The sequence below is a fragment of the Pongo abelii genome, chromosome 1, assembly GCF_028885655.2.
Source record: "Pongo abelii isolate AG06213 chromosome 1, NHGRI_mPonAbe1-v2.0_pri, whole genome shotgun sequence".
Classification (NCBI taxonomy): Eukaryota; Metazoa; Chordata; class Mammalia; order Primates; family Hominidae; genus Pongo; species Pongo abelii.
The window spans coordinates 5033811-5058282 of NC_071985.2; the positions used below are offsets into that span (position 1 = coordinate 5033811).

The 24472-nt window shown below is 41.5% G+C and overlaps 2 protein-coding genes across 9 annotated transcripts; both read right to left on the reverse strand.

Annotated features, from left to right (window-relative positions):
• Positions 1-698: 698 nt before the first annotated feature.
• Positions 699-4945, reverse strand: LOC134760756 (uncharacterized). Its single transcript, XM_063720488.1, has 2 exons — positions 4644-4945; positions 699-3888 (listed from the first exon to the last, which is right to left on the reverse strand). Exons 1-2 carry the CDS (start codon positions 4875-4877, stop codon positions 3589-3591), a joined length of 534 nt encoding a protein of 177 aa, XP_063576558.1. The 5' UTR covers positions 4878-4945; the 3' UTR covers positions 699-3588.
• Positions 4946-11129: 6184 nt separating this feature from the next.
• ZBTB18 (zinc finger and BTB domain containing 18) lies at positions 11130-19733 on the reverse strand. Of its 8 annotated transcripts, none has more exons than XM_024235544.3 (3): positions 19605-19723; positions 15397-15426; positions 11130-14809 (listed from the first exon to the last, which is right to left on the reverse strand). In XM_024235544.3, exon 3 carries the CDS (start codon positions 14793-14795, stop codon positions 13227-13229), a length of 1569 nt encoding a protein of 522 aa, XP_024091312.1. In that variant the 5' UTR covers positions 14796-14809; positions 15397-15426; positions 19605-19723; the 3' UTR covers positions 11130-13226. The 8 variants fall into 8 exon arrangements, with proteins under 8 accessions (XP_024091312.1, XP_009245481.1, XP_063580431.1 ...); XM_009247206.4 differs by lacking the exon at positions 19605-19723 and adding an exon at positions 17152-19034; XM_063724361.1 differs by lacking the exons at positions 15397-15426; positions 19605-19723 and adding an exon at positions 17152-19033 and having other exon boundaries at positions 11130-14009; positions 14122-14809.
• Positions 19734-24472: the final 4739 nt, after the last annotated feature.

The following is a 24472-nucleotide window of genomic DNA, read 5'->3' on the forward strand; positions in this document are numbered from 1 at the left end:
ATCCATGGAACTGGGCTGGGTTTGGTGGCTCATGCCTGTAATCCTAGCACATTTGGAGAACGAGGAGGGCAAATCGCTTGAGCCCAGGAGTTTGAGACCAGCCTGGGCAACATGGCAAAACTCTGTTTCTACAAAAAAAAAAAAAAAAAAATTAGCCAAGAAGCGCACGCCTGTTGTCCCAGCTACTCAGGAGGCTGAGATGGGAGGATGACTTGGGCTGGGAGTTCAAGGCTGCAGTGAGCTACAATTGCACCACTGAGCTCCAACCTAGGTGACAGAGCAAGACCCTATCTCAAAACAAAACACACAAAACAAAACATGGAACTAGACAAGCTCTTGCCTAATATCTACTTAGGATCTCTCAGATTTCTCCTATTAAAAAATACAAATAACGCAAAAGCCACTAGACTTGAGCGAAGACAAGGAAGCGTGTGTCTAGCACATGGCCAGCATGCGTGGGCATAACTGTAGTTAGATATTAAAACCCAAAGGCTGGTGGAAACAGCAGCCCGGTCCGTGCCCTCCCTTATCAGAGTGAGTGTGCCTTTGATCCCAATGAGCCTCAGAAGCTTGAGCAGTACATTAGTCATCATTTCTACTCTAATTAGAAAAGATTTCTTTGTTCCCAGCCCAAGTTCAATCAGCATTTCTGTTAAACGGCAAAAAAAAAAAAAAATAGACTTGGAAAAACATTCGAGTCATTTGGCCCAAAAGTTTTATTTTAAAGATGAAGAGATGAACTCACTTGTTCAAGACTGCACAGCTGGTTATCAGAGAACTTGAGGGCAGAACTCATGTCACTCCTCACTCCTAGTTCCAGGTTCTTAGAAACAAGCACTTTTCAGAAAGTGCTCAGGCCCTCAACCCAAACCTCATTGCTCCTGGACAACCCTGCAGGTGTAGAAGCTTTAGATGTCTAAGAAATCAAGGGCACTGGCTTTTCTGCATTCTCTAGGGAGAAAGTTCCAAGGCGCTGGGGAGCCAGGGCAGCAGGGTTTTCAAAGGCCTGCAGCGGGAGCCCTGCTCACAGGGATGCCGTCCAGATGTCCTCATGTCCCCTCTGCACATGAAAGCCTCACACTGCTCCCGTCCCCTCCAGTCCCCCCTGCCTCCCACAGCAGCAGAGCTGCACGAGGCTTCCCTCAGCCCCGGGGCACACATTCAGAACACCTAGGAACGCCGCTGGGAACTCCCGCCTGAAAGGACAGGCTGCCCGCTGCAAGGCGCTGAGATGGATGCAGGGACCTGCCCTTTTCCTCCGTCCGCGGGTTGCCTCCACTGGTCATTTGCTGTGGCAGGGCAGAAGAAAACAGTGAAATCGCAGGGCACACAGAAGTCAAACAGACACATAACCACACTCAGAGGAGAGGACCCAACTGCTAAGCAGCTTGAGTGGGAAAGTGAGAAAAGCATGGGGTTTTCACATAGCAGGTGGAGTTCGATGCAAACCATCCGGAGCGTCTTGCTAATCATTAGCGATGGCACCTTTGTTCGGTTTCAAGGAGTGCAGTTTCAGGGGCAGTGTTCCCCCTTGAGAAAGAGGCAGTAAAAACAATATACATTTGTTTAAGCTTAGGATGTGAAACACACTGATGTCATGTCTCCTTGGCTTTCCAGGTGAAGGATTGCAGTGTCACCTTTAGGATCCCTCGCCTGAAGTCAGGACTCACCTGAGCAGAATGATGGCTTCTCAGTGAATCCCACTTCCCACTTGCATTTCCAGAGACGAGTCTGGTTCCTCTAGATTCACACACACATAAAGAAATAGTTATCCTTTTCCTTGGCCCTGATCTCCCACTGAACAATGCCTGGGATATGTGGGTTTTGGAGTGTCTATCAGGAAGGATGTATGGAGGATTTCTCGACCCCTATTATTTTCCTTTCTGTGTACAAGGCATGTGTCGGTTGCTACCTGAGCAGAGGTGGCAGCTCCATATAGGCTGGCTAAGAGAAGAAAACTGTTCTCACTCAGATTCTATAAATTACTCGCATTCTCACTTTAATATCAAGTATGATATATATTAGAGTGCATGGTTTTGGCTAGAATCAATTTGGAAGGCTGTCAAATAAAACACAAAATGGGAAAATAAATCCAAAGGAAAATTGATGACATGATTTTACTCCCATTACATTCCACTTAACAAATGCATATGTTTTACAATATCTTTAATAATAATTATTAAACATAGTAAAATACTTCCAAACTTGGCTCATTGCATAATTGTACTTCGAGTGAAAAAAAAATTATCTGAAGTCTTGTCAATATGCCACTTCCTCCTCCCCCAGCTTTTAACAGAAGCAGCCTCCAGTGGAATAATCCAAGCTGTGTTCAAGAAGTTGGCAAGTAGGTCCAATTAAATGTGGTTTTACTGTATTCTGGCGTTTGCATATCTAGTTTGCCAAGAAGTAATCTTTCACAAAAAAAAAAAAAAAGAAAGAAAAAGAAAAAGAAAAAAAAATCTGTACTGGCCCAGACACAGCCTGGATGGTGCAATGCTTCACATAACTTTACCCCATGACTAAGATAATCGTTTTTTCTTAAATAGCTGTGGAAAACGTATCATACATCCATCATACTCCTATATGAATCACAGAACACCATCCTTTATGGAGCTTCTTACATTTATGCATGACAAACTGAAATTCATCTTCATAGCTCTGTTTATTTTAATTATTAAACTCAAAAGGGGTTAGCTTTTAGCCACCTGAGCTTGATGTATTTATTCAGGTGTACTCCAGTTGGATTATCTGAACAAGGCTATAAATGATCCTATTGACTATTAAAGACCGACCTGTCAAAGCTGCAGTCATACACATTCACAACCCTGGCTACCTGAAACTCAGACGATAAAATGCTTCTCTAAGCTTTGCCAATGAAATCCCGGGCAGTTCTTTCCTGATGTTTTACACACCCTTGATCCCTTAAGGAGAAGCTGACTTGCCTAGCCCCTTCCAGCTAACCGCGGCTCTACATGAACGATCAGCCGTATCCAAAGTCCAGATGGAAAGCTGTCAACAAAGAGACTCCTTCCACTCTGCCTACTACATGATTCATCCCTGGCGTGAAGACAGGCCCGGAGATGGCCCCACCACCCCGACTCCCATAGGTGAGCCAGGAGAGAAGCACAGGTGCCCACTCCCCAAGTCAGCAGGGAGGAATCAGGTCAGAAAGTGCTGGAAAACACACAACCTGGCCTTTGTTAGAAACCATCATGAGCTCATTAAAAACACATGCAGAAATGGTTAAACAAAATTCTCTAAACCTTTTACAAAATTGCCAGTCTATTAGAAGGACTGAGCTCACAGCAAACTCTCCCTTCCAATGTGTGCAATGGAGCAGCTAATGTCCTTTGGACTCTTGTCTATGGCATCAAGCAGAGGGAAGCTTGGGGCGGGGGGTTGTTTGTTTTTGGTTCTTGTTGTTGTTTTTTAACTTTTTTTAGAGACCAAACTATGAAATATATCAACCAAAAGAATTATTTCACCAAACATGAATTATTATAGTCATTGCCTTAAAAAACTTACGAAAATTACAAAATAAAAAGGGAGATTTGGGTCATTATAGCAAGGGGAGAAAGAAAGAGAAAACTAGATGACGGTGGCTCGAATGCTTGTGTGAGGTGGCATTGCATCAAAGAGCAAAGTGGACACGCTGAATGCGGATTCTGAAGGCATCCAGTACGTGGCCCTGTTACGTGAAAAAGTTGGATCGTAAGTTTGACCCGTGCAATATTTACCCAAAGTTTTCTTGTAAGCAGCATTGCACATAGCAGCATTGCATTCCATTGCACTGTGGCCTTTCACCAGGTGCCTTTTTCTCCAAATGGATTTATTCGCTGTGATACAGTATAGCCATAGATTTTCATTACACCACAACGTGGGCTGCACCTGCACATAAAAGAGCACATAGATGAGGCGAGGCCTGAGATTGAGATGCTCTGAGCTGGGCTATGGCATGGGCCACCTTCTCATGGTGAGAGTGGAGTAAATCATTTAAATCTCCGGGTAAATCATTTTAATATGTGTGCCTCCCCGGGGAGCTGTGCCTGTTTGTTATTATATATATTAATCATACTTTTAAAAATACTTATGATACAAGAGTAAACAGGAACCAAAGCTTTCAGTCTTGATTTCTTCAGCCTGAAGGGAAAAAATATCTGTATCCAACTTAGCCTTTGGACTAGTTAATCAGATAGAGATTTGAAAGGGCTTTGAGAGATTTGGGATTTGAGAAAAGAATCACAAGTACAATGTAAGTGATATGAGATGTGCATAGCTAAACATGTACATACCTACAAAACCCACCTGAGGATGCGGAATCTTTTTCATTACTATGGTATTTTAATTTTCACATTCCATGCAGAAACTGCTTTCCTGCTTAATACTGAAATAAACTTGAAACTATCAGTGCTTGGTGAATTTAAATCACAAAAACCCACATTGAAAAAAGTCCACCTTGCTAGGAAGGCTTTAGGATAAGGAAAAATTTCACCTTAGTGCAAAAAAAAAAATTATTATTGTAATAGTGAGGTCACCTCAAATTTGCATAGCATCTTTCCTCTGAAAGCTTAATGCTTTTGCATATTCATTTTCATGTTATTCTAAAGAAAAACGTGACACGGGTATGACTATGCTGGTCTTACAAATGGAGAAATGAAGGTATCAGGGTGGGTTTCCTCGGGTGTTGCATTGATAGATCTTCCCCAACTTTCTCTTGAGCCTTCTTTCCAGTAGATGATGCTGAGAGGAGGTGAGAAACATTCCAAGAAACCAAGGCCAATTTTTAGATTAAGTGGAAAAATATTCAATTCTCCCATTTCAGCAGCAAACAAGTTTTGAGGATCCCGTTTGGCTGCCGCCCTCGGTCCATGTTTCATCTCTCCCTTCTGCACGTCCAGCAACAGCTCTGACAACCCTGCAGTGACTAGCTGCAAGGAGCAGTGCCTCGTTGTGGTTGAACAAATAACATGTTTTGGAAACCCAAGCAACCCTTTCGTAGCTGGAAGCAGAGAGGGAGAGCGTGTCGGTCAGGAGGATCCTGACAGGGTTTTAGCTCTTGGTGAGCCGGAAGGAGATGGGCCAAAACATGTCCTCTTTGACACCATCAGAGAACGTTCTGCTGTATGTATTCTTTCAACAGTTGATAGGGTCAAAGTCAGGAAAAGAAATAGTATCATTCCAATCTTAGATTCCATTGGTAAACATAGATCACAGACAATGGTACATGTAATCATGGTAAATAGATATTTGCATAATGCAAATTTTATCACTTAGGCATAACCAGAATGTTGATTTCAGATTCAGACTTGATCAAAGATGTGCCCAGAGCAAGGAATTCAGCCTTTGTGTGCCTCTAAACAGAGAAAAATTCATCTATAAAATGATAGATACCAAAGGTTTGGGGAAGGTACGAAATGTTTGTAAAGAGCTTTGAGCCGCTTCACCTCCCCATGCCTGCTCCTCCACTTTCAGGATGAATGAACCGGAAGTCACTGTTGCCCCTTCCAGCTGTAAGTTTTTGTGATTTTCAATCACTCTCTGTGGAAAAGCATGTGATGCAGCAGTCTGTAAGCGGGGATGATCAGACATATACTGTAGGTCTACAAATAATGGAAAACAATTGGGCCATTCTGGCCACTGGATTTTTATAATTTTAATAACAGAATTAGTTCATTATTTCAAAAGGGACCAGGCCAGAATGCAAATTTTAAAATTCAGGATACAGATGTAAGCTTGGAATTGTTTTTGGTTAGAAGGCTTAAACGTCCTGTTATGTTAGGAGGGAGAAAAAAAGCATATACGTACCACTAAATAAGAATAACAATAGGAGGATTGATCGCCTTAGTCTTTGAGGGTGTTACTTGACTGACTTTTAAACAGAAACACTCCAATCATTTAAAATCCTTCCATCCTGGTCAAGCCTACAAACCGCCTGTCATACTTTGACTAAAATATTATTTTTACTGCAAGATAAGCACCTTTACAAAGCAAAGTGAATACATGATGACAAACCCTCCTTTCCTCCCCCTTTTGCACTGAAGTGATTCTAGTACTGCTTTGAGGCATCCCTCAAGTAAAATAACATATAAATAGAATGTGAGAAATCACCACATTTTCTAGACTTCACACTTACTATGAAAAGCAAAACTTCATTGTGACCCAACATATTCCCTAATTTATTTTTTTCCTTTAACCTAAGGATTTCATCCAATTCGATGTCGTTTATTGTCATGAGCCCCTGGAAAATGCCTCAGCTCTTTCATCTGCATGCTCAGCCCTCCCTCAGTGGGAATATGCAGTTTGCTGGTACCCAGTGGTAAATAGGGCCCATTTCAAATACAGTGTTCATTTTAAATTTGTTTCGATTTTTTCAGAATGGTAGAAAGTCAGACACAAAAACAAACTTGGCTTGAAAATTCAGTTGTGCAATGGTGTTATAATCACTCGATGCATAAAATTTACCCTCCTATAGTAAATAAAAGGACATTGAGAAACAGAGAGAACCGACTATAAAGTATGAATTTTAGTTTGCATCTCAACAAAAATCAGAACCTAAAGGAATATTCCATCTGCCAGACTTCAGTTTCTTTCGGTTTATTCAGTTGCAAAATCTCGGAGATTTTGAAGAGATCTTAAACAAATTTTATGCTAAGGGCTCGTGGATAATGACTATGCTTTGAATATAAACCTGTCCCATTCTCCCTCATCACATGCATAAGCATGAGACCTTCTTTCTCAAAAACAGGTAGTTATAAAAATAACTTTTATAAATTAGGTTTCCTTGAGCTATGGTTCTATGCTCAAATTTCTTCTACTTCATAAAGCTTTTAAGTGACACTCAGAAACCATTATAATTAGAAAAAAATTGATTTTTTTTTATACACTAAAAAATCATTGGCACCAACGTCTATGGTAACTATGGTTCACAAACAATGACTACTTTTCTTAAATGTTTTAATTATCTATTAGTGTACTATTGTGCTTTTCCAAAAATTATCCAAATAGACATCCTTAGGAGGCATTGCTGCCTAGTAAACATGCAATTGGCATTTCAATATTACCAAACAGCTAATTTACATGATATAGTTCCAAAGACATGGTCCACAGAAAAGGTATGTTTATATTTTGAGGCTGTTTTCAAAAACAAATTTTAAGAGAGTCAGATGAAAAATCTAAACGCTCTTACTTTGATGAAAGATCATTTCAGAGCATTAGACATACAAAAATGTTTGGGTCTTTAAAATCCTCTCAAAGGTAAACTGCATTAAATATGATTTTTAAGATAAGATGAATGTGTCCTGTTTTACAGTTTTAAGTAATATATATTTATAAATCATACACGATAAAGATCCATCCTTTTAAGCTGCCACATATCAAAAGTTAGCTCTGGTTTGGCATATAGCATCCATAAATAAGGTTATGCTATTCTTTCAGGTTCATACCACTGCAGATGCATTATGTATTGAAACAACACATTTAATCTGTCCTATAAATGTTTACCAATGTTCAAATACATTTTCCAAGCTCCTCTTCATATTAACTACAAATACACCCTTTACAAACATGAATATTTGGGGCAATATGACTTTTTAAAATTCCTATGTAGTCATATTAACCATACATATTGACATTTAATAAAAACTACTTGATTTAATGATTAACTAAAGAGATTATAACAAACTGTAAATAAGTCATTTCCGTGAATGGACTCTCTCTGGGTGTCACACGGCCTCTCAAAGCCACTCTAAATATCCTCACTGAAACTGTTACTGACTAATGTGCTACATTTTAAAGCCAAATTGGGTTTTCACTCCTTTCCTGCCAAACTAACTAGAGAATGCCTCCTATAGCAAATTGCAAGCTTAACTGCAAACCCATTTCCAAAGATTAGAAAAGGGAGATACCTTATTTGGCCATATGTGCCCCAAAAGTCAAGACAAATTTTGGTTTTCAAAGAATATATATATACATTTTTTGTGAAGTACCTACAGTTAAGAAAAGTACCATGATCACATAAACCCAGGAATTATGATGCACCGTAAATTAGTAAATGTTAGAATCGAATCAGGAAAGTTACCTGGATAATTCATCCCTCTCAAAAAAAACGCTGATTTATTTCAAGTACTTGAATATTTTTAGACAAATACTATCCTATAAGCCTGAATTACCTGGATGATTAATTCAACAATTTATTTAGTGTAAGCAGATACATTATAAAGTATTTAGACTTAAAAAAACCAACTTTTCATGCCATTGTTTCATTTATATGACCTCATCCTTTCTGATTACAGTGTTTTAAATTTGGAGTTTAGCTTCTTTCACAAGAAATTACAAAAGTTAATTAGTAAAGATTTTTTTAAGGGGTTGGTTCGCAAAAATACTGAAAGTCTAATTTCTAAAGCGCGTCTGAAAGTGAATATTTCTAAAAACCTCCCGTGTCATCAATGAGATCTGATTACTTTAGCTATCCTTTTATAATAATAAGGAAATGTAAGCAAGGGTGGAGATCCTAGAAACATAAAATGTTTCTTTTTTATGGAAGTAAACCTACTCGGAGTCAAAAGATAAGTGGTTCTACATTTTAAACCAAGGGATTATATACAAAGATATTTTACCGTGTTTTTGTAGGCAAAGGTACAAAAATTTTAACATAAGGGACAAAATCCTGTCAGTATAATAAACTTGGACTACAGCCAAAATGAAACTCCTAAAAGCTATTCGCTTTTAAAAAATAAAACTATTCCTTTATTTTTAAAGATGGTATCTTTAGCATTTTAATGTCAAGTAATTTCAGTGAAAAGGACGGAGCTTTTCTTTGCTGCATTTCAAATTCACACTCAATTCACTGTCCCTTATCAGCAAATTCAAGCTTTGCAACAAACAATTATAACAAAAATTTAGGTCAGTGTCTACAAATTAAAATATAAAATTATCTCAGTTTCCTAGTCAGAGCATGTGAAACTTTCCCTCGTTATAGTGGAAATCAAAGAATGTTTTAAGCTTTATAGGAATAAAATAGTCATGCCATGTAGGAAATTTTGAGGTCTTAAGACCATTAAAAAAAAAAAATCTTATCTGTACAATGGGATTTCTTGAGTCAAGGCTTCACGGAGTCAGTGAGTCGGTGTGTGTTTTATACGTAACACTTGGAAGTTCGAGATTTTTTAAGTAGTGCCACTTCTTGGTAAAAAAAAAAAAAAAAAAAAAAAAAAAAAAAAAAAAATTTTGATGGTAGTTTAAAAGATTTACTTGGAAAATGATTATTTTTGCCATTTTAACCGTTCTAAAATGTTAATATAGTATTCCCTTTTTTCCAAACTTTCAATAACCTATTTGTAGATATTCATAACAAATGTTAAAGAAAAACTCTATTTGATTCACCTATTAATCTGATAGCATGATTAACCAGAAAGGAAATCCAAAACTAGTATCCTTAACACTTTATACTTCTTGGATCTTCCCTAGGGTACCCCTAGCACACAATGCTGAACCCACATCAATCCAGTGCATAACTGATTATCTAAAGAAGTTTTCAAAAGTAAATAAAACTACATATTTAAAATATACTTATGTATCAGCCAGATGTCAAAGGAGGGATCAGTTTTAATGGTTTCCAACATGATCACATGACAAATTAATTTCCTTTTTTAAATGTGGCAAATAAATGATTCCTTCATTTCACTTATCAAATGTGGCAGTTTGGGTAATTAATATTCTGTTCTAGTTTTGCAAAGAATGTTTTAAGAGGTTATTTCTTCCAAATCATGTCAAAATATTATTTTTATATCCAGTTAAGATTGTTAAGATAATGTTCCTCACTTAAAATTAGATGTTAGTCCACAGAACTAAATTGTCAAGTAAACGCTCAACATCTTCAGGAAGCTTTGAGATACTTTGACCAGTTACTATAGGAACTGAAAATAAGAAGTCCCCCTCCCTCCCTTTTTTATAAGCTTGTAACTGCTCAAGAAATTATTCTATGGGGGTCAAATGTACATTCCCCTTTCATGTGAAACAGTATTTGGCTGGTTAAAACCAAGGGTGAGTCACATACTTTAAAAATTCTGTTTTAGAAAAGAAAAAAAAGGCAGGGGGATGGAAATTAGGATTCCAAATTCTGTTATTATACTTCATGACAAAACTCCTGTGGCCTCCTACCCAAAGCTACCAGGTAGCTGGTAAATGGTCCATTTTCAGACTTCAGACCTTATATCCCACTTCTGTAGGTTAAAAATAGTGACCTTACTATAGGCCATTGAATATAAACAGTTTACTTTTGACAGTAATAATGTAAAATTTCATAGTCATATTTCTATTTAAGGTTGGAAGTTAGAGACAAGCATGGATTTACAAAACCTCTCCGTGCCTGCACCTGACTGCTTGAGCTCAGGGTCGTTCGTGACAATTCCTCTACAGTATCATCCGCGTGTGTGAGTGTTGTCAATTCCCTACCCAGGTCAACCAGCAATGTTTCTCACCCTGACGTGTACCCAACTAGATAGCATAAAGTTGGGACAATCACAAAAAGTAGGGAACACAGTTCTTTTAATGGTCCATGTATTTAATTACGTGTTTAAATTAAAATTTGAGAATTAAAACCTGGAAACTTTTGAGTTCTCCCAGCAACAAAAAGGATGTATATAGCTAATCGTGAACAATTGCATGCCTGCTAATTCAATTGCCTAGAATTCCAGTCATTAGCCAAGCAGTCTTCCAAATTAAAACATCCGGTCTCCTTCAATTTTCCACTTAAACCAGAACACAGGAGAATAGATTTGACCAATCAACTTAGGATAAAATTACACATGAAAAGTGACTTACGGTATATGATTAGTAGTTGTACAGTGTGTTTTTAAAAACCTATGCTGCCACATAGTTTCATGATTCATGAGTTTCTAGGGAATTACCTCAACATTCTTGATGTAGATTGTGAAAATGGGTCAGTTTTTAAATGTGCATTTAGTATCTTCTTAAGTGACTAGAATGTTTACACATTTTCCATTCGAGTGATTTAAGGCATTCTAATAATTTCATAAACTCCGAATAGAATTGATATTAAAGATGCCAGGTACGATACACATTTAGAATCTATACACTACATAATCACAATAAAAAATACACACAAGAAATTCTCAGTTCATATAATTTATTGCAGTTAGCACACAGTTTAAAAATTCACCAACACACCAATAGTACAAAACTAAACAGCATTATAAGTTATTCCCCCCTCAGGAAAATAAAACATACTATGATTGTCAAAGCTAGATGTCAGTCTAAGTTTTAGAACAAAGGAAGAATGTGAAACTAAGAAAAGGAAAAAGCAATCACTCACAATGACCACAAAAAGAAAATCCAAAAGAAAGTCCGTTTTCTCACAGACATTGATTGTCTTCTCTAAATTAATAAAAATTATTTTAACATAAACTGTATTTTAAAAAAACTAGAAACTCTTCAAGTAACTAAAGATAATGCTCCAAGGCCATTTTCACAGCTTTTTTTGTTTGTTTGTTTGCTTTAAATGCCATTACAGCCAAATTAACACACATTTAACCAAATATTTCCAAAACAGTCCAGCAACACACAATGGAGTTTTCCATTCAGTATCTTAAGCACAAAAATAGGCTATGTTTACAGTAGTTAAGGCGATCAAATTTTAAACAAAAGCAATTAAAAAAAAAAAAAGGGAAAAACAGCAAACGTTTTCCATGCTACTCCCATAGACCTTATTTGTAAGTGCAAGACAGGAAAACAAACACTGTGCAAAATGCTTTTGCCTTGCGTGCTGGTCATTAAAACCACACGTTAGGCTGCAGCCTCTGCTGCCGCAATCCACATAGTCTACTAACCCCCTTCCCCATGTCAATCAAGGCAGTCCAGTCCTTTCAGCCTGGGGCTTTTTCAGTCCATAGAATCTTTTCATGAGTTGGGGGTGGAGGGTGGTGGGGGGGAGAGTAAGGGAGGGAGGGTAAGGAAGAAGGGGAGAAAAAGAAAAAGGGAGCAAACAAAAAAAAAGAGAGAATGACCTATTGTCAACTTGTGCAGTAGTTATTCTAAAAATGCTCAACTGGGTAAATGTGTACACCTAAACTCTGAGCTGGCATGGGTTTTGTGCAATTAGAAGTTTGTTATAAATGCACACTGCACATGCAATCTTTAAGCTGTTTGTAAACATTTATATTTTCCTTGTTATGTAGCGAAGTTATCAATTTGCAGCTTAAGTTTTTATTCAGCTTAACAGTTTCAACTTAAAGACAGTGGGAAAGTCAATTTAAATTATATAAAATAAAAATAAAAACAGTGCATTTACGTTCTTCATAACACCAGTTTTTTTTCCAAATGGTGCTATTTTTCTAAGGAAATTAAATAATTTTAAACTCACTCGTTAAAGTTATACAATGCAAACAAAGACAAAAAATATATTGAAACTCATGCATTTCTGTAGCGTTAATATTTACTTTTCAAGACTCAACTAAGAGCATCAACACAACCTGTCAAGTTCTTTGACACCCCCCCAGCCCATGTAATCAATTACAGTATACAATAACAGTAATTCACATTTTAAACACAGTTCAACACTGCTGAAGCTGCAATATCCTTTTTCATCCCAAGCAAACCTTCATAAGACAGTGTCCCAGTGATCCCAGTGTACTTTCAGCATTTCTCTCACTGGGAACCGTCAGAAAACCAGAAGTTGCCACAGAAAGTTTTAAGTCAACTGCTTGTTTAAAAATAGATAATCCAGCATTTCAGAAATTTTCCATTTGGGTCTAAAAGCATTCAGGTTTCCAACAGCCAGAAAAAATTCATGCAATTTGAGACATATAAAGAGGCTAATAAAACTGGAGGGAATTTCTACTTTAAAAAAAAAAAAAAAACTTTGTTGGGGGGGAAAAAAAGAGCTCAAAAGACAATGCAGTGTTGACAAAATTAAGCCATATGAAAGCATTTTGTGACAGGACGATTTGTTTAAAAGGTTATTATTGGCTTACTTCCCCTACCCCGTCAAAGGAAAAACACCTCTCTATTCTGACTTGCTCTAAAGTTTCTTTTATCAGAATGCTAAATTAGTGAGATTCTCATGCTATTCTAAAGTGCAAAAACAAGTTAATATCCCAACTTTTTATTTCCAGGAAACAAGACTGCTTTTAGACCGTACCACAACTATATAGAGATCTATTTATATATATGTATATATATATATATATATTATTTATATATATATAAAATTATTTCCAAAGTTCTTGAGAGCTATCTTCTAAGGTCCAGTCTCTGACAGTAGGCAAGCTCAGTGCTTCGCTTTTGACCGACAAGGAGTTCACCAACTCACAGTGGAACTTGCGGATGTGTCTGTACAGGTCCCCGGACTGCGTGAACCTGCGCTCGCACCACTTGCAGGCGTGCGGCTTCTCGCGGGTGTGCACCACGGCGTGGCGGCTCAGGTTGTGCGAGTACTGGAAGCTCTTGCCGCACTGGGTGCATGTGTAGGGCTTCTCCCCCGAGTGAGTCCTCTCGTGGCGCTTGAGGGTGTACATGCAAGAGAAAGTCTTCCCACACAGCGAGCACGTGGGCACGTTGACATCGGCGGCAGGCTTGCTGCGGATGCCGTCCTGCTCGCGGAAGTGCGTGCTCAGGTGGATCTGCAGGATGTGGGGGCTGGGGAAGACCTTGTTGCACAGGGGGCACATGAAGATCTGGCCCGCGGGGCTCAGGATATTGGAGACGTAGGGGAGCAGACTGCTCTCCATGCCTCCCTCCACCTGGACACGCTCGCTTTCTGGGGTCATCATCTCATCATCGCTGGCTTTGTCCTCCCGGTCCAGCTCCCTCAAGACCGAGTCCTCCCTCAGGGGAGCCAGATGGGCCGGCTCATACTGTACCCTGTTATTAGTGCTCACACTTTCTTTCACAGTGCTATGTTCCATGTCATAGTCATTAGTGCCAACATCACTCTCATCACAGGAAGCCTCTTTCTCCACCTTCACCTGCACCAGCTTGCTTCTCAGCACGTCCTGTGAAGAGAAATAAGAGCTGTTCAGATTTTCAACTCCTGAAAGGCTGGACTTGACAGACAGGTCCAGCACACAGTCAACATCTGCCGAATCCCTCACGGAGGTGACAGACCTCTGGGACAAAGACTCTGTTGAGCTGCAGGGGCTGGCTACTGTTTTTCCAGCTGCTGTGGCGTGTGGCTCTGCCTCTCCGCCAGCCTGGGGGATGCCTGCTGAGTCTGAGGGCAATCGCATCCACATGTTCCCAGGCTCGGCCGCCAAGTCCCTTTTGCTGGGCAGGATGTTCAATTTTTCATCTTCTCCTTCATCTTCATCACTGGGCAGATCGCCTGCCATGTGGCTGCTGCCATCGGACAGACTCTCGACTTTGTCCGAACAACTTGAAGCATCTTCTTCCTTTTTGGTGCTGTCTGCCTCCGTGCTGGCTTTCTCTTTCAGCTTCTTTTTGCAGACTTTGACAATGTCATACATGTGGAGATAACTGGCAGCTGCTAGCACGTCTTCAATGGGCAAGTCTTTGAACTGGAGTTTCCCTTCATACATGAATTCAAGCAGGAGAGCGAAAGCGGGGGCTGTAACAATGTCGCTGTTCAGATGAACAATGTCTCTTTTGTCCAGCTGGTCCTTGTAAAAGAGGTGGAAATACATGCTGCATGAAGCCAGTACAGCTCGGTGCGCTCGGAACTGGGCATCTCCCACCAGAACAGTGCAGTCACAAAGAAAACCCTGGTGTCTCTGCTCGCTCAGACACTGCAGCAAATGTCTACTATGGTCTGGAAACTCCATACTGTCTTCATAACCTGGGGAGAGAGGAATTTCTCATTAGAGCCTGGTCAGGAACAACTTTTCAGCGCTCTAGTCCCCATATAAAAAAATTAATTCCGCTTTGGCCGCCATGGTACATGTCCCTGAATTTTAATCAGGCTTATGACCCAAGCACCACCAAATCACACGGACAAGACCTAAATGCCAGAAGGAAAATGCACACTTTCTGAACTTCCTCATCCCCGCCAAACAGTTTCCGACGGATCTCCATCTTCCTTGAACCCAAGTTCTAAAAGCCTTCCTTTAACTACAGTCTCTCACTAAGAATAAGAATTTAGATCTCTTTCAGAAGAAATTTAATTAACTCTACTTATCAAATTACGTCCCACAAAACCTACAAAATAGCTTTAATTTCAAAGGGAATAACTCATATAATAAACAAAGAAAAATCCCAAACATATCCTGGAACATACAAGAAAACTTGTTCAACCATCCTTTTTATTACTTTTGCTACTTGACTGTACTTAGAAAGCACAGTTTAAACACACACACACACATTTGGCTGAATCAAGAAAAAAAAATGAAATTGCATAATTAGTCCAGAAATTAGCAAACAACTTACTTTTAAAGTCAGGGTGTTACAACAAAAGCCCTGTGTATAAAAACAGATGTTAATGCCTTCAGATTTGCAGGTATAGCACACATGTACGAGATCAGAAGGAGCTGCACCAACAGATGGAAAAGATCATCTTTACTATGAACAAATCCAAAGATTTTTCAAAACGAACTGAGAAAAAAATAGTTATATTTCTTTGTAGAAACTGTACTTTTAGAATATTAGGAACCAGAGGGGCTTTATTTAACTCTGAAAATTCTCATCTAAAGTTTGATCCGTTGCAAGGCAAAATGAGTTTCATATTAAAATTAATTGAAACTTTTAAAAATAAAGGCATACAACGCTTAAATAAAACTCAAAAGCTTTACAGGTTCAACATTTTTTTTAAGCCTTTTTAGAAAAAGAGAAACTTTTTTTTTTTCCTGGTTCTGCCTTACCTCAGCCAACAGAAAATACTTTGTTTCAATATAATTTGATATATTTTTGTTTTCCCACTAGCTTCTATTCTTGCAAATATTCATCATTGCCCTTGTTTTCTGATGAGGGAAAGTGAAATGGAGGGAGGGGAAAGGCAAAGATGTACAAAGGGTCAGAATTCAACTGCAGTGGGTAAACTCCTGAAAAATAAAGAAGACCCGACTTCCCCTTACTTGTGACCAGAAGCAAGGCTCCACACCACCCATCTCAGCAAGTGCATTTTGGGAATAGATACACTTAATTTAATATTCAGAAATTACTTCCCTTCTTCTTGTTCTTCTACACTTTGCCCAAGACAGACTAAAACTTTATCCTAACCCCAAACACATTCTGCAAGATGCCACTGCTAGAATAAACTAAGATTTACAATACAATCACTTTAAGTGCCCCACAGCTAACATCAATCCTAATCCTTGAGAAGGCTAAAAATAAAGATTGGAGGGCAGCTCACAAGGTAGCCGTGATCAAATTAGGAGGCTGAGAGGACAGAGAGGGACGAAGAAGGAAGCTTATAAACATCTGATCCAGCTGACTGTGGCCATATGGCAGCTGCTGCCCAGATAAAGAGATTAAGAATAGAGGAGTGCGATTACAGCTGTCTGGCCAATTCAGGCAGCTCAAATCTACAAGTTCTAAATTAGTCGCTAACACAAAAACTCCTGCAAATAATTATTGTTATGCTGAAATAAAAGATCTCTTAAATATATATTTGAAAGAGAAATGAGGAAACCAGTCAAACTATTCTCCTGGGGACAAAAGTTTGGTTTTTTTTTTCTTCTTAAAAACCTGCAGTTTCAAAAGCACTACAGCTGTATGTTTCAGTAGTGCTGCTCAATGTTTTGAAGAATAAAGTTTCACAGTGGAATTAATTACACAACAACCTAGCTTCTTAACTAGAATAATCTTCTCATATAAGTTTGAATGCTGGATTCCAGTTTACTATTTCCCCACCACCACCACCCCAATCAAATCTAAATAGCAGTGAACAACAAAAAAGCATTTTAATCCAACGTGATTTCCAAAAGCAGCATTTTAAAGCCTTTTTTAACGTTTCAAAACTTGAAATATTTCTGTGTATTAAAGTTATTTACTCGCTCAAATAAAAGGGATAAAAAATTAAAACTAAACAAGCTCAAGACTTTCAACTCCAGTAAGATGTTCATTTAATACTCAATTTCATATATTATTCCTTAACTGGGTTAGAAAAGTAATGTGATTTTTAAAATTAAATAAACAAAACACCAAAACAGAAATATGCTCAATCTAATCTCTTGCTACTCCTACCTTTAGGACACATAAACCTGATTAAGTCCTTTCCTCTGAGTCCTGCTGGCTCCAGGTCTGTTACATCGGTGGAAAAAAAGCAGACTAAGAGAGACAGATGCAAAGTGGAGATGATGTTAGAGAGGAATGAGATACCTTCTCCACCACAGATCCGCACACACTAACTCCCTGTCTGTGTGTTAGAATAAAAGGCTGAGGGATGGCAGGCTGTCAGCTGCTCTGACATCATGTTCAGATGGAAATGCTACCTCCAGCTGTGCTCCTTTTAATGCCATATGCTACTCCTCTACACTCCTGCCACCAGCTTTTTCTTAGGAGAACTTTTCTCTTCTGTTAGTATAAACAAAATACTTCAAAGTCTTCCTTTTTTTCCAAACTTTCTAACAGAAGAAATTGAAAAACTCAGCATATGGAGTTCTACTGTATTTATGGAATAGCAACACTTCTGTCTTAAGTTGGTGGACTGGCTTACATACTGACAGCACACTCAAGCCACGGTGCTATTCAGGAAATCCAGATTCACTTTTATTCAACTCCAACGTTTAGTTTCTAAGGCAGTTTAGGGATATTTTTAAACCAACCCATTTGACATCTCCAGTCCCATTTCAACATTATTACCGCACTTTTTAATTTTTTTCTGCTGAGATAATGGTATACATGTCTCAAATGTTGGCAGACTTGTTCAAAACTATTACTTCAGACTGGTTCACCTTATTATTTCACTCTTATTTAATTACTTATCTACAACTACCTTCTCAGAAAAATTTCTTACACTGCCACAGTCAATGCAAATTTCAATTCTCGGTACCAACAAGCTGAAACTGCACTTTCTGAAATCCTGGAAAGTACTTCAGTTCAACGAGACCAATTAATAAACTGATACAACCTGCTACAGTCAAAATGAATGCTGCACCTGCATATCTGATCTTTCTGCTCAGAAAAAGCAGAACCTTGCCTTCCCCTTGATCTGTGTCCCTTAACAATCTTTTTTTTTTGGGGGGGGGGTCACTCTGTAATGTTTATGATCACAAGAAAATCTTTGTGTGGGGGGAAGCCAGGTCTAGTAAGTTTGAGAACTTTTCAGCCAGTTTGTGGGTCTTTTCTAATAGCTGATGAAACTGTAATGCGACCCAGGCTGGGCTGACCGGTGCCGGGCAGGGTGCTGCGACATCTCTGAATGTCAAATACATCTCCTCAGACTCTTGGGAGGGCGAGGGGTAGAAAAGGAACTCGGGCCTGAGGCGCCAGCGTCCCAGCCCTGGTGATAACCACTTCGTTCCCATTAGAAAGCCGTGGCGGAGAGTTAAAGAGTAACAAAACCCGACGACTCCGTCCTGTCCTCGCTTTCCCAAAGTCACAAACCTAACTTTCTCCAACTTCGCGGTGAGTGACATAATTATGAACGCTTAGTCCAGGAGACATCTTTGGGAGATCAATTTCCTCCCAGCCACACCACCTATTCTCCACAAATGCCCTCGACCCATTCCAATATATCAGACATTAATCACCCCATTTACCCAGTGGGGTGGGGGGTGAGTGACAGTTTAATGAGTCCCAAGCACCGCAATGGGCCAGCGACTCCCACTCCACAAATCAACCCCTTCACGTCTCGCTACCGCGGATCCATAGAGGTTTTGTGAGGTTGGGGTTTGGTTTTTCAGAGAGGTGGGGGCGGGGGTGCCGAGTGGGGAAGCAATGCAAATCTTTACGTAGTTCGCCGTGCATAAAATACACGGGGAAAGAGGAAGGTTAAAACCACAGGGAAGGAGGTGGAGGGCGTAGAGCCGGTGCAGCAGGAAAACACCTTAAACAACAGAGGAGAAAACAGACCCGGGTCACGGCAACAACAAAAGAAAAGTCATAAGAAGCAGCCAGCGGGAGGAGAGTGGTTGCTACCGCTTCCCCGACGCCGCGACGCGCGAGCCCCCGGGGCCTCCGGGCAACTGCACCAGCCCGGGAGGGCCCCCTCCCCCGCCGGCCCCCTCCCCCGGGCGCCACTGCAGCTGCACCGGTCCCCGGAGCCGCGGCCGTCCCGGGCGCCACTGCAGCTGCGGCGGCTCCCAAGCCCCCTCCCCCAGCCCGCCGCCCTCCGCACCCGAGAGGCGCCACCGCAGCTGCACCGGCCGGGAGCCCGCCCCGCGCCGCAGCTGCACCGGCCCGCGGGGGCGCGGCGCGGAGCCGGGAACCCGCACCCCGCCCGACCCCGCAGCTGCAGCGGCCCCGTCCCCGCGCCCGGGCCTCCCGCAGCTGCGCCGCCCCCCGCCGCCCCAACAGCTCCAACCACACAAACTAACTCCACTCGCGGGGGCGTCCCCGGCCCGGCCGGCCCTCCGCCCGCGCCGCCCAGCCGCCCAGCGGGCCGGGGCCGCACAGCTGGCGCACCCCGCCCGCCGGGGTGCCGGGGCGCGGAGGGGGCGCCGGGTCAGGGGCCAGGGGCCGGCACCGGGACTCACACGGAGCGGCCCTAAGTCACCACGTCCCCGCCGCCGCCGCCGCGTCCTCCGCCTCCTCCTCCTCCTCCTCCTCCCGGCCGCCGCCGCCGCCGCCGGACTTGGTGGGCTTCCTCTGGCTCTTGCCCCCCTCCCTCCCGGCCCCCCCACCCCCCAATCCCGGCTCCGTCGCCTGCTCCCCCCCGCCCCTCCCTCCCGCCCACCCCCGCTGGCAGCCGGAGGAGCGCGGCGGAGCGAAGAGGGCCCCACTCTCAACGGCTCCCCATGGCAGCAGCCCAGCGGCGGCCGCAGCCTGCCAGACACAGCGAGGGAGCGAGCGAGGGAGCGAGCGCGGAGCCACCGGGCCGGGTGGGGGGGCGGGGGCGGGGGGGGCGGGCGCGGGGGAGGGGGAGGGGAGGGGGCGGGAGGACGCACCACGCACGCACGCGGCGGCGCCGGCCAGATGTTCCCCCCACCCTCAGTCCGCCCCTCTCCTTCCCCTGCCTCCCTCCCTCCGGGCGTTGGGCTTCTGCGATTGACCGAAAGCGGCTGGACCGGCGCTCCCCGCCCGCCCCCAGCCCTCAGACTCCTCCAATGGGAAGGCGGCTCTTCGGGAAGGCGGAGGGGGTGGCGGGCAGTCGTCGGACTGACAAGAGGGCCCAGCCAATGGGGGTGGCGAGCCGTAGCTGCCCTCCCGCGCGTTCCAATCGCAGGCAGCAACTGTTGGGGTGGGCGGGGCTCGGGCGGGCGGGGGCCCGGAGCGAAGCGGCGCGGGGCGGAGTCCTCGGGCGCAGCGGCGGTGGCAGCAGCGGCGCCCCTCTGGGTGACTTGGCCGTGAGAAAGTGAAAGGAGCCCGCAGGCGGCGGCGACAGCTGCGCTGGGAGGGGCTTGTTTCCAGGCTCAGAGGCCCCGCGCACTCTGCGGGTGCGGAGCGAGCTTTTCGGTGTGCACTGTGACAACCACAAACACACTTTTGAACGTAGTGGGGCTTGGCTGCTGCGAGTTAACGCAGGTATCCTGGAGAGGCAGGGCACCCGGGGACACGGATGACTCGAGGCCGACTTGGGGTGTCTCTCTCTGCTCCTTCCTGTGGGGGTGAAGACGCCCGGGTCCTCGCCGGCCCGTGCGCAGGGGAGCGGGACCGAGGAGCGCTCTCGCTCCGTCCTGCGGCGTACCGCGCCCAGGTGCACATCGGGGAACTGGGGACGCGAGCAATTCAGGCAGTTTCTGGGAGTCGTTCTTACGTCATCATGTCACGGGCGGAACAGGGCAGAGCGCCTGTCTTTCTCGCAAAACTCTCCTGTCCCTTGTGTACTTACACTGTTACAAGTAAAGACTTCCCCAAGTGACCAAATTTTAGAGCATTACAGTAAAATTGGTACTTGCAGATGCCTCAGCTTGATTCGTTAATTGATACGTACGTAGCCACAACTTTAAACTACCGAGGGACGATGTAAGACTGCTGTGTCGCTTTTCTTTCCTTCAAATAGACTTTTACTCGATACCTGTTCTTGGCAATTAAACTGCTTTAATCACAGCCACAAAGACATGTGGAAATGTCTGCCGTCAAGAAATTGGAAATCGTGTTGAGGCAAGAATTACAAGTAAAAGTTGAATAACAAGTGGGCGAGGGGGAATGGCTGAAAAAAATAAAATAGAAAAAAAAAAAAACAACTTCATAGTGAGGAAGTCAGTCCACTAGTCATTGTCTAATGCACTGTGTTTATTCTTTGCTAACAGAACCCAGACTGGCAAGCCTGTTGCTAACCAACTTGCCAGGAGACCTTTCAACTGGGCAAAATGTGCTTTCACTTTGTTCCAGGTCAAATGGGTAGAGTAGCTGGAAAGTATTGTGTGGGCAAATCAGACATGTTGAATTGCTAATGAAGTAAAAACAGGAGCAGACAGAATTCCTGGAACTGAAATAGCTTTGAGATATCTGGTTAGAAACAGTAGTGATGTGCCTACTTTTTTCTCAACCCTCTACGCCCTCATGATTCATCACTGAGGTCAAAGATATCCTATGAAAATTGGAGTTTTTGTATTCCATGAAGGCTATTGTATCTGTGCTGTAGATGAATTCTAGGTCTTTTCAGTCTAGTGGTAGAAGGCCCAATTTCAGTCTGACCTGTTTCAAGGTAAGGAATAAATGTTATTCACGGATGAAATACACAGGCATACAAAATGAGATGTGAAAAGTATATGTTTTACCAACTAATTCAGGGAAAAAGAAATGTTTGCGTTATCAAAGTTGTTTCTCATCTACTAAAAGTTAAAATTAAGGAGAGTGACAGATCTCTACGTGAGTAGACATAAAGTAATTGATAGTGTCAGGATATTAAACAATTCATGAAAATATTAGGACACTGAGATTATCTACAAAAAGCTTAGAAACTCAGCTCTACTGCATCTAAAGCCAAGGCATAGCTCTAACAAAGTGTTTTATAGAATGTACCTACAAGTAGAGTAACAGCCCCAAAGATGTGGAGGAGACATTGATATATCAAAAATTGTAACCTCTGTGTGTGTGTGTGTGTGTGTGTGTGTGTGTGTGTGTGTGTATTGTATTTCCCTAACAGTCATTACTAGAATCCATTTTGGGAACTGAGCAGTGTGGCCAGGAAATACAGATTAAATGGATATTTAAGGAAGCAAATCAGTTGCCCCTCAATTGCTACAACCATTTTCTCCAGAGTCCCCTAGTGTCTGTCTTTTATGCCCTTTTTTTCACATTTAAATAAATGGTTTTTACTCTCTTTGTTTTAAACTGTCTTATAAACTTATCGTACAGATGATGCTTTTAATCCTTTGGAAAGTTATCACCATGAAAATTGTGAGTAAAAGTAGGCTGATATCGGAGGAGTCATAATACAGAATGAGTACTATTTTTATTTAATACCCATTGGAACCCTGGAAGGTAGTAAGTCAAAGTCTAAATATCCCCCTCAAGTAAGCACCTCAAAGTAGGGTGTTTACCACTATATAACAGGCTGAGCAAATTACCAAGACACACAGCTACTTGACAGAGTTTGTCATTTTTGTTTGTTTGTTTGTTTTTTAGCTAATAATCTATACTTCTCCCCAGCCCCCCACAGTGGGGGAGAAAAGGGCAAAAAGTATACATTCTAAGCTCTTGGGAAAAGATACCATACTTTCTTTCTGGAGGAATCCAGTCCTGTACAGTTCTAGTTAATCCATACTTTTCTAAGTGTCCTGAAATTAAAAGTGATACAAATGAATCTTTCTTGCCGGGGAACAAGTTTTATGTGCTAATAACGTATTCATTTCAACTAATAACAATTTAATAGTATAAAATGTTGATGGATCAAATAAAATTTAATTTGATGAGCAGCTCCATAAAATGAATGTCTAACTTTTAAGTGTGAACCACAGCTCAAATCTCTAAAAAAACTCAGTGTTTTTATTACACTTTATGCAATAGGTCACATTGAAAAAGTTATCTTGGAAACTAGTTTTGGATATTGATATTTTATAAATGTATTAATTTCCTACAGGAATGGAATTTTTCTTTAAAAATTAGGGAGGCAAACAATAGTAAAATACCAGGTATTTGAAGGTATTATATTGATAATATAATAACTATAAAATCTAACAAAACATAAGTAGAGGTCAACCTGATTTTGAACCTAGAGAGAAAAAATATACTAAACTGGAAAGTTTGTTCAAGCTTCTATTAAGCCCACTCACTTTCAATATTAGAGCATACATGAAACTCTATGAACTTACTTAGTTTTTTTTCTCTCTGTGTCTCGTCTCTCTTCTGGCATATAGAAATGAACAGGTTGATATGGTCTAAAGGGAAAAGGAAACACTGAAACACAGTTGAGACAGTGATTTAAAAAAAAAGTAAATGAACAAACCAGAACACACATCACAACAATGAAGTGAACAGGGAGCATATTTTATATAGCATCATTCTTAAAATACATATTTTATGTATTTATAATTCTCTATAATATATTCTAATCTTATCTATAAAATATATTTATAATTCTGCAAAGCACATTCTGTGTCAAATCATTCCCTGGGTTATAAATTCTGTGATACTTGAATCTATTAAATTCCTAAACTATGGTAAGCCCTAACTTGGAGATAATTCAGCCTGATTCTCAGCCCTGAAGGTAGAAATAATGTCATAAACTCTTGAGGAGAAGTCCTTAGCAGATTTGCAGCAGGCATTGGTGGTATGCCAATGAAAGCAGAATGAACCTACACCAGTGATTCCAACCTGCTGAGGCTTAAGGGCAGAGAGGAGCAAAGGATAGTCTCCCTAAAACTCTTTTTCCTGTGTAGCCAGTTTTTTGTTGCTTACTGTAAATCAGTGCTTTTACAGACAGCATAATGGCTGAAGGAGGCCAATAGTTCAGGCTTGGTTGGGACTAAGACAGGCCACTTCAGAGAATGTAGGAAAAAAGCAAAGAGGTATTTCAGTAGCCACCCAACTCACAACCCTCTTCTCATTCTCTCTCTCTCTCCCCTCTGTCTCCTCCAGTCTCCCCATAAAATACATTATACGTTACAGCATATGGAAAAAAAAAAATGCACACAACGATGGCTTTTCTTGTTAACTTAGCGCTATAAATATATTCATCGTTCACTTTGTATATAATCCCAGGCCACTTTTGAACCCCAGGCTGGCTGGCTTCCTTGCTACACAGGATGCCTTTGTATCATTCACTGGTAGGAGTTTAATCAGTTAAAAATTATTTAAAGGCTATCCTAAACAAAACAAATTTCTAAAGGCAAGTCTACCATCCTTAAAAATCACATGCCTTCAAATACCAGATGTTGGAGTTAATCTGTGGTGTTGAAGCCTGCATTACTTTGGGTAATTAAAAGATGCACTCGTTTCATCTGTGGGCTTTTTAAGA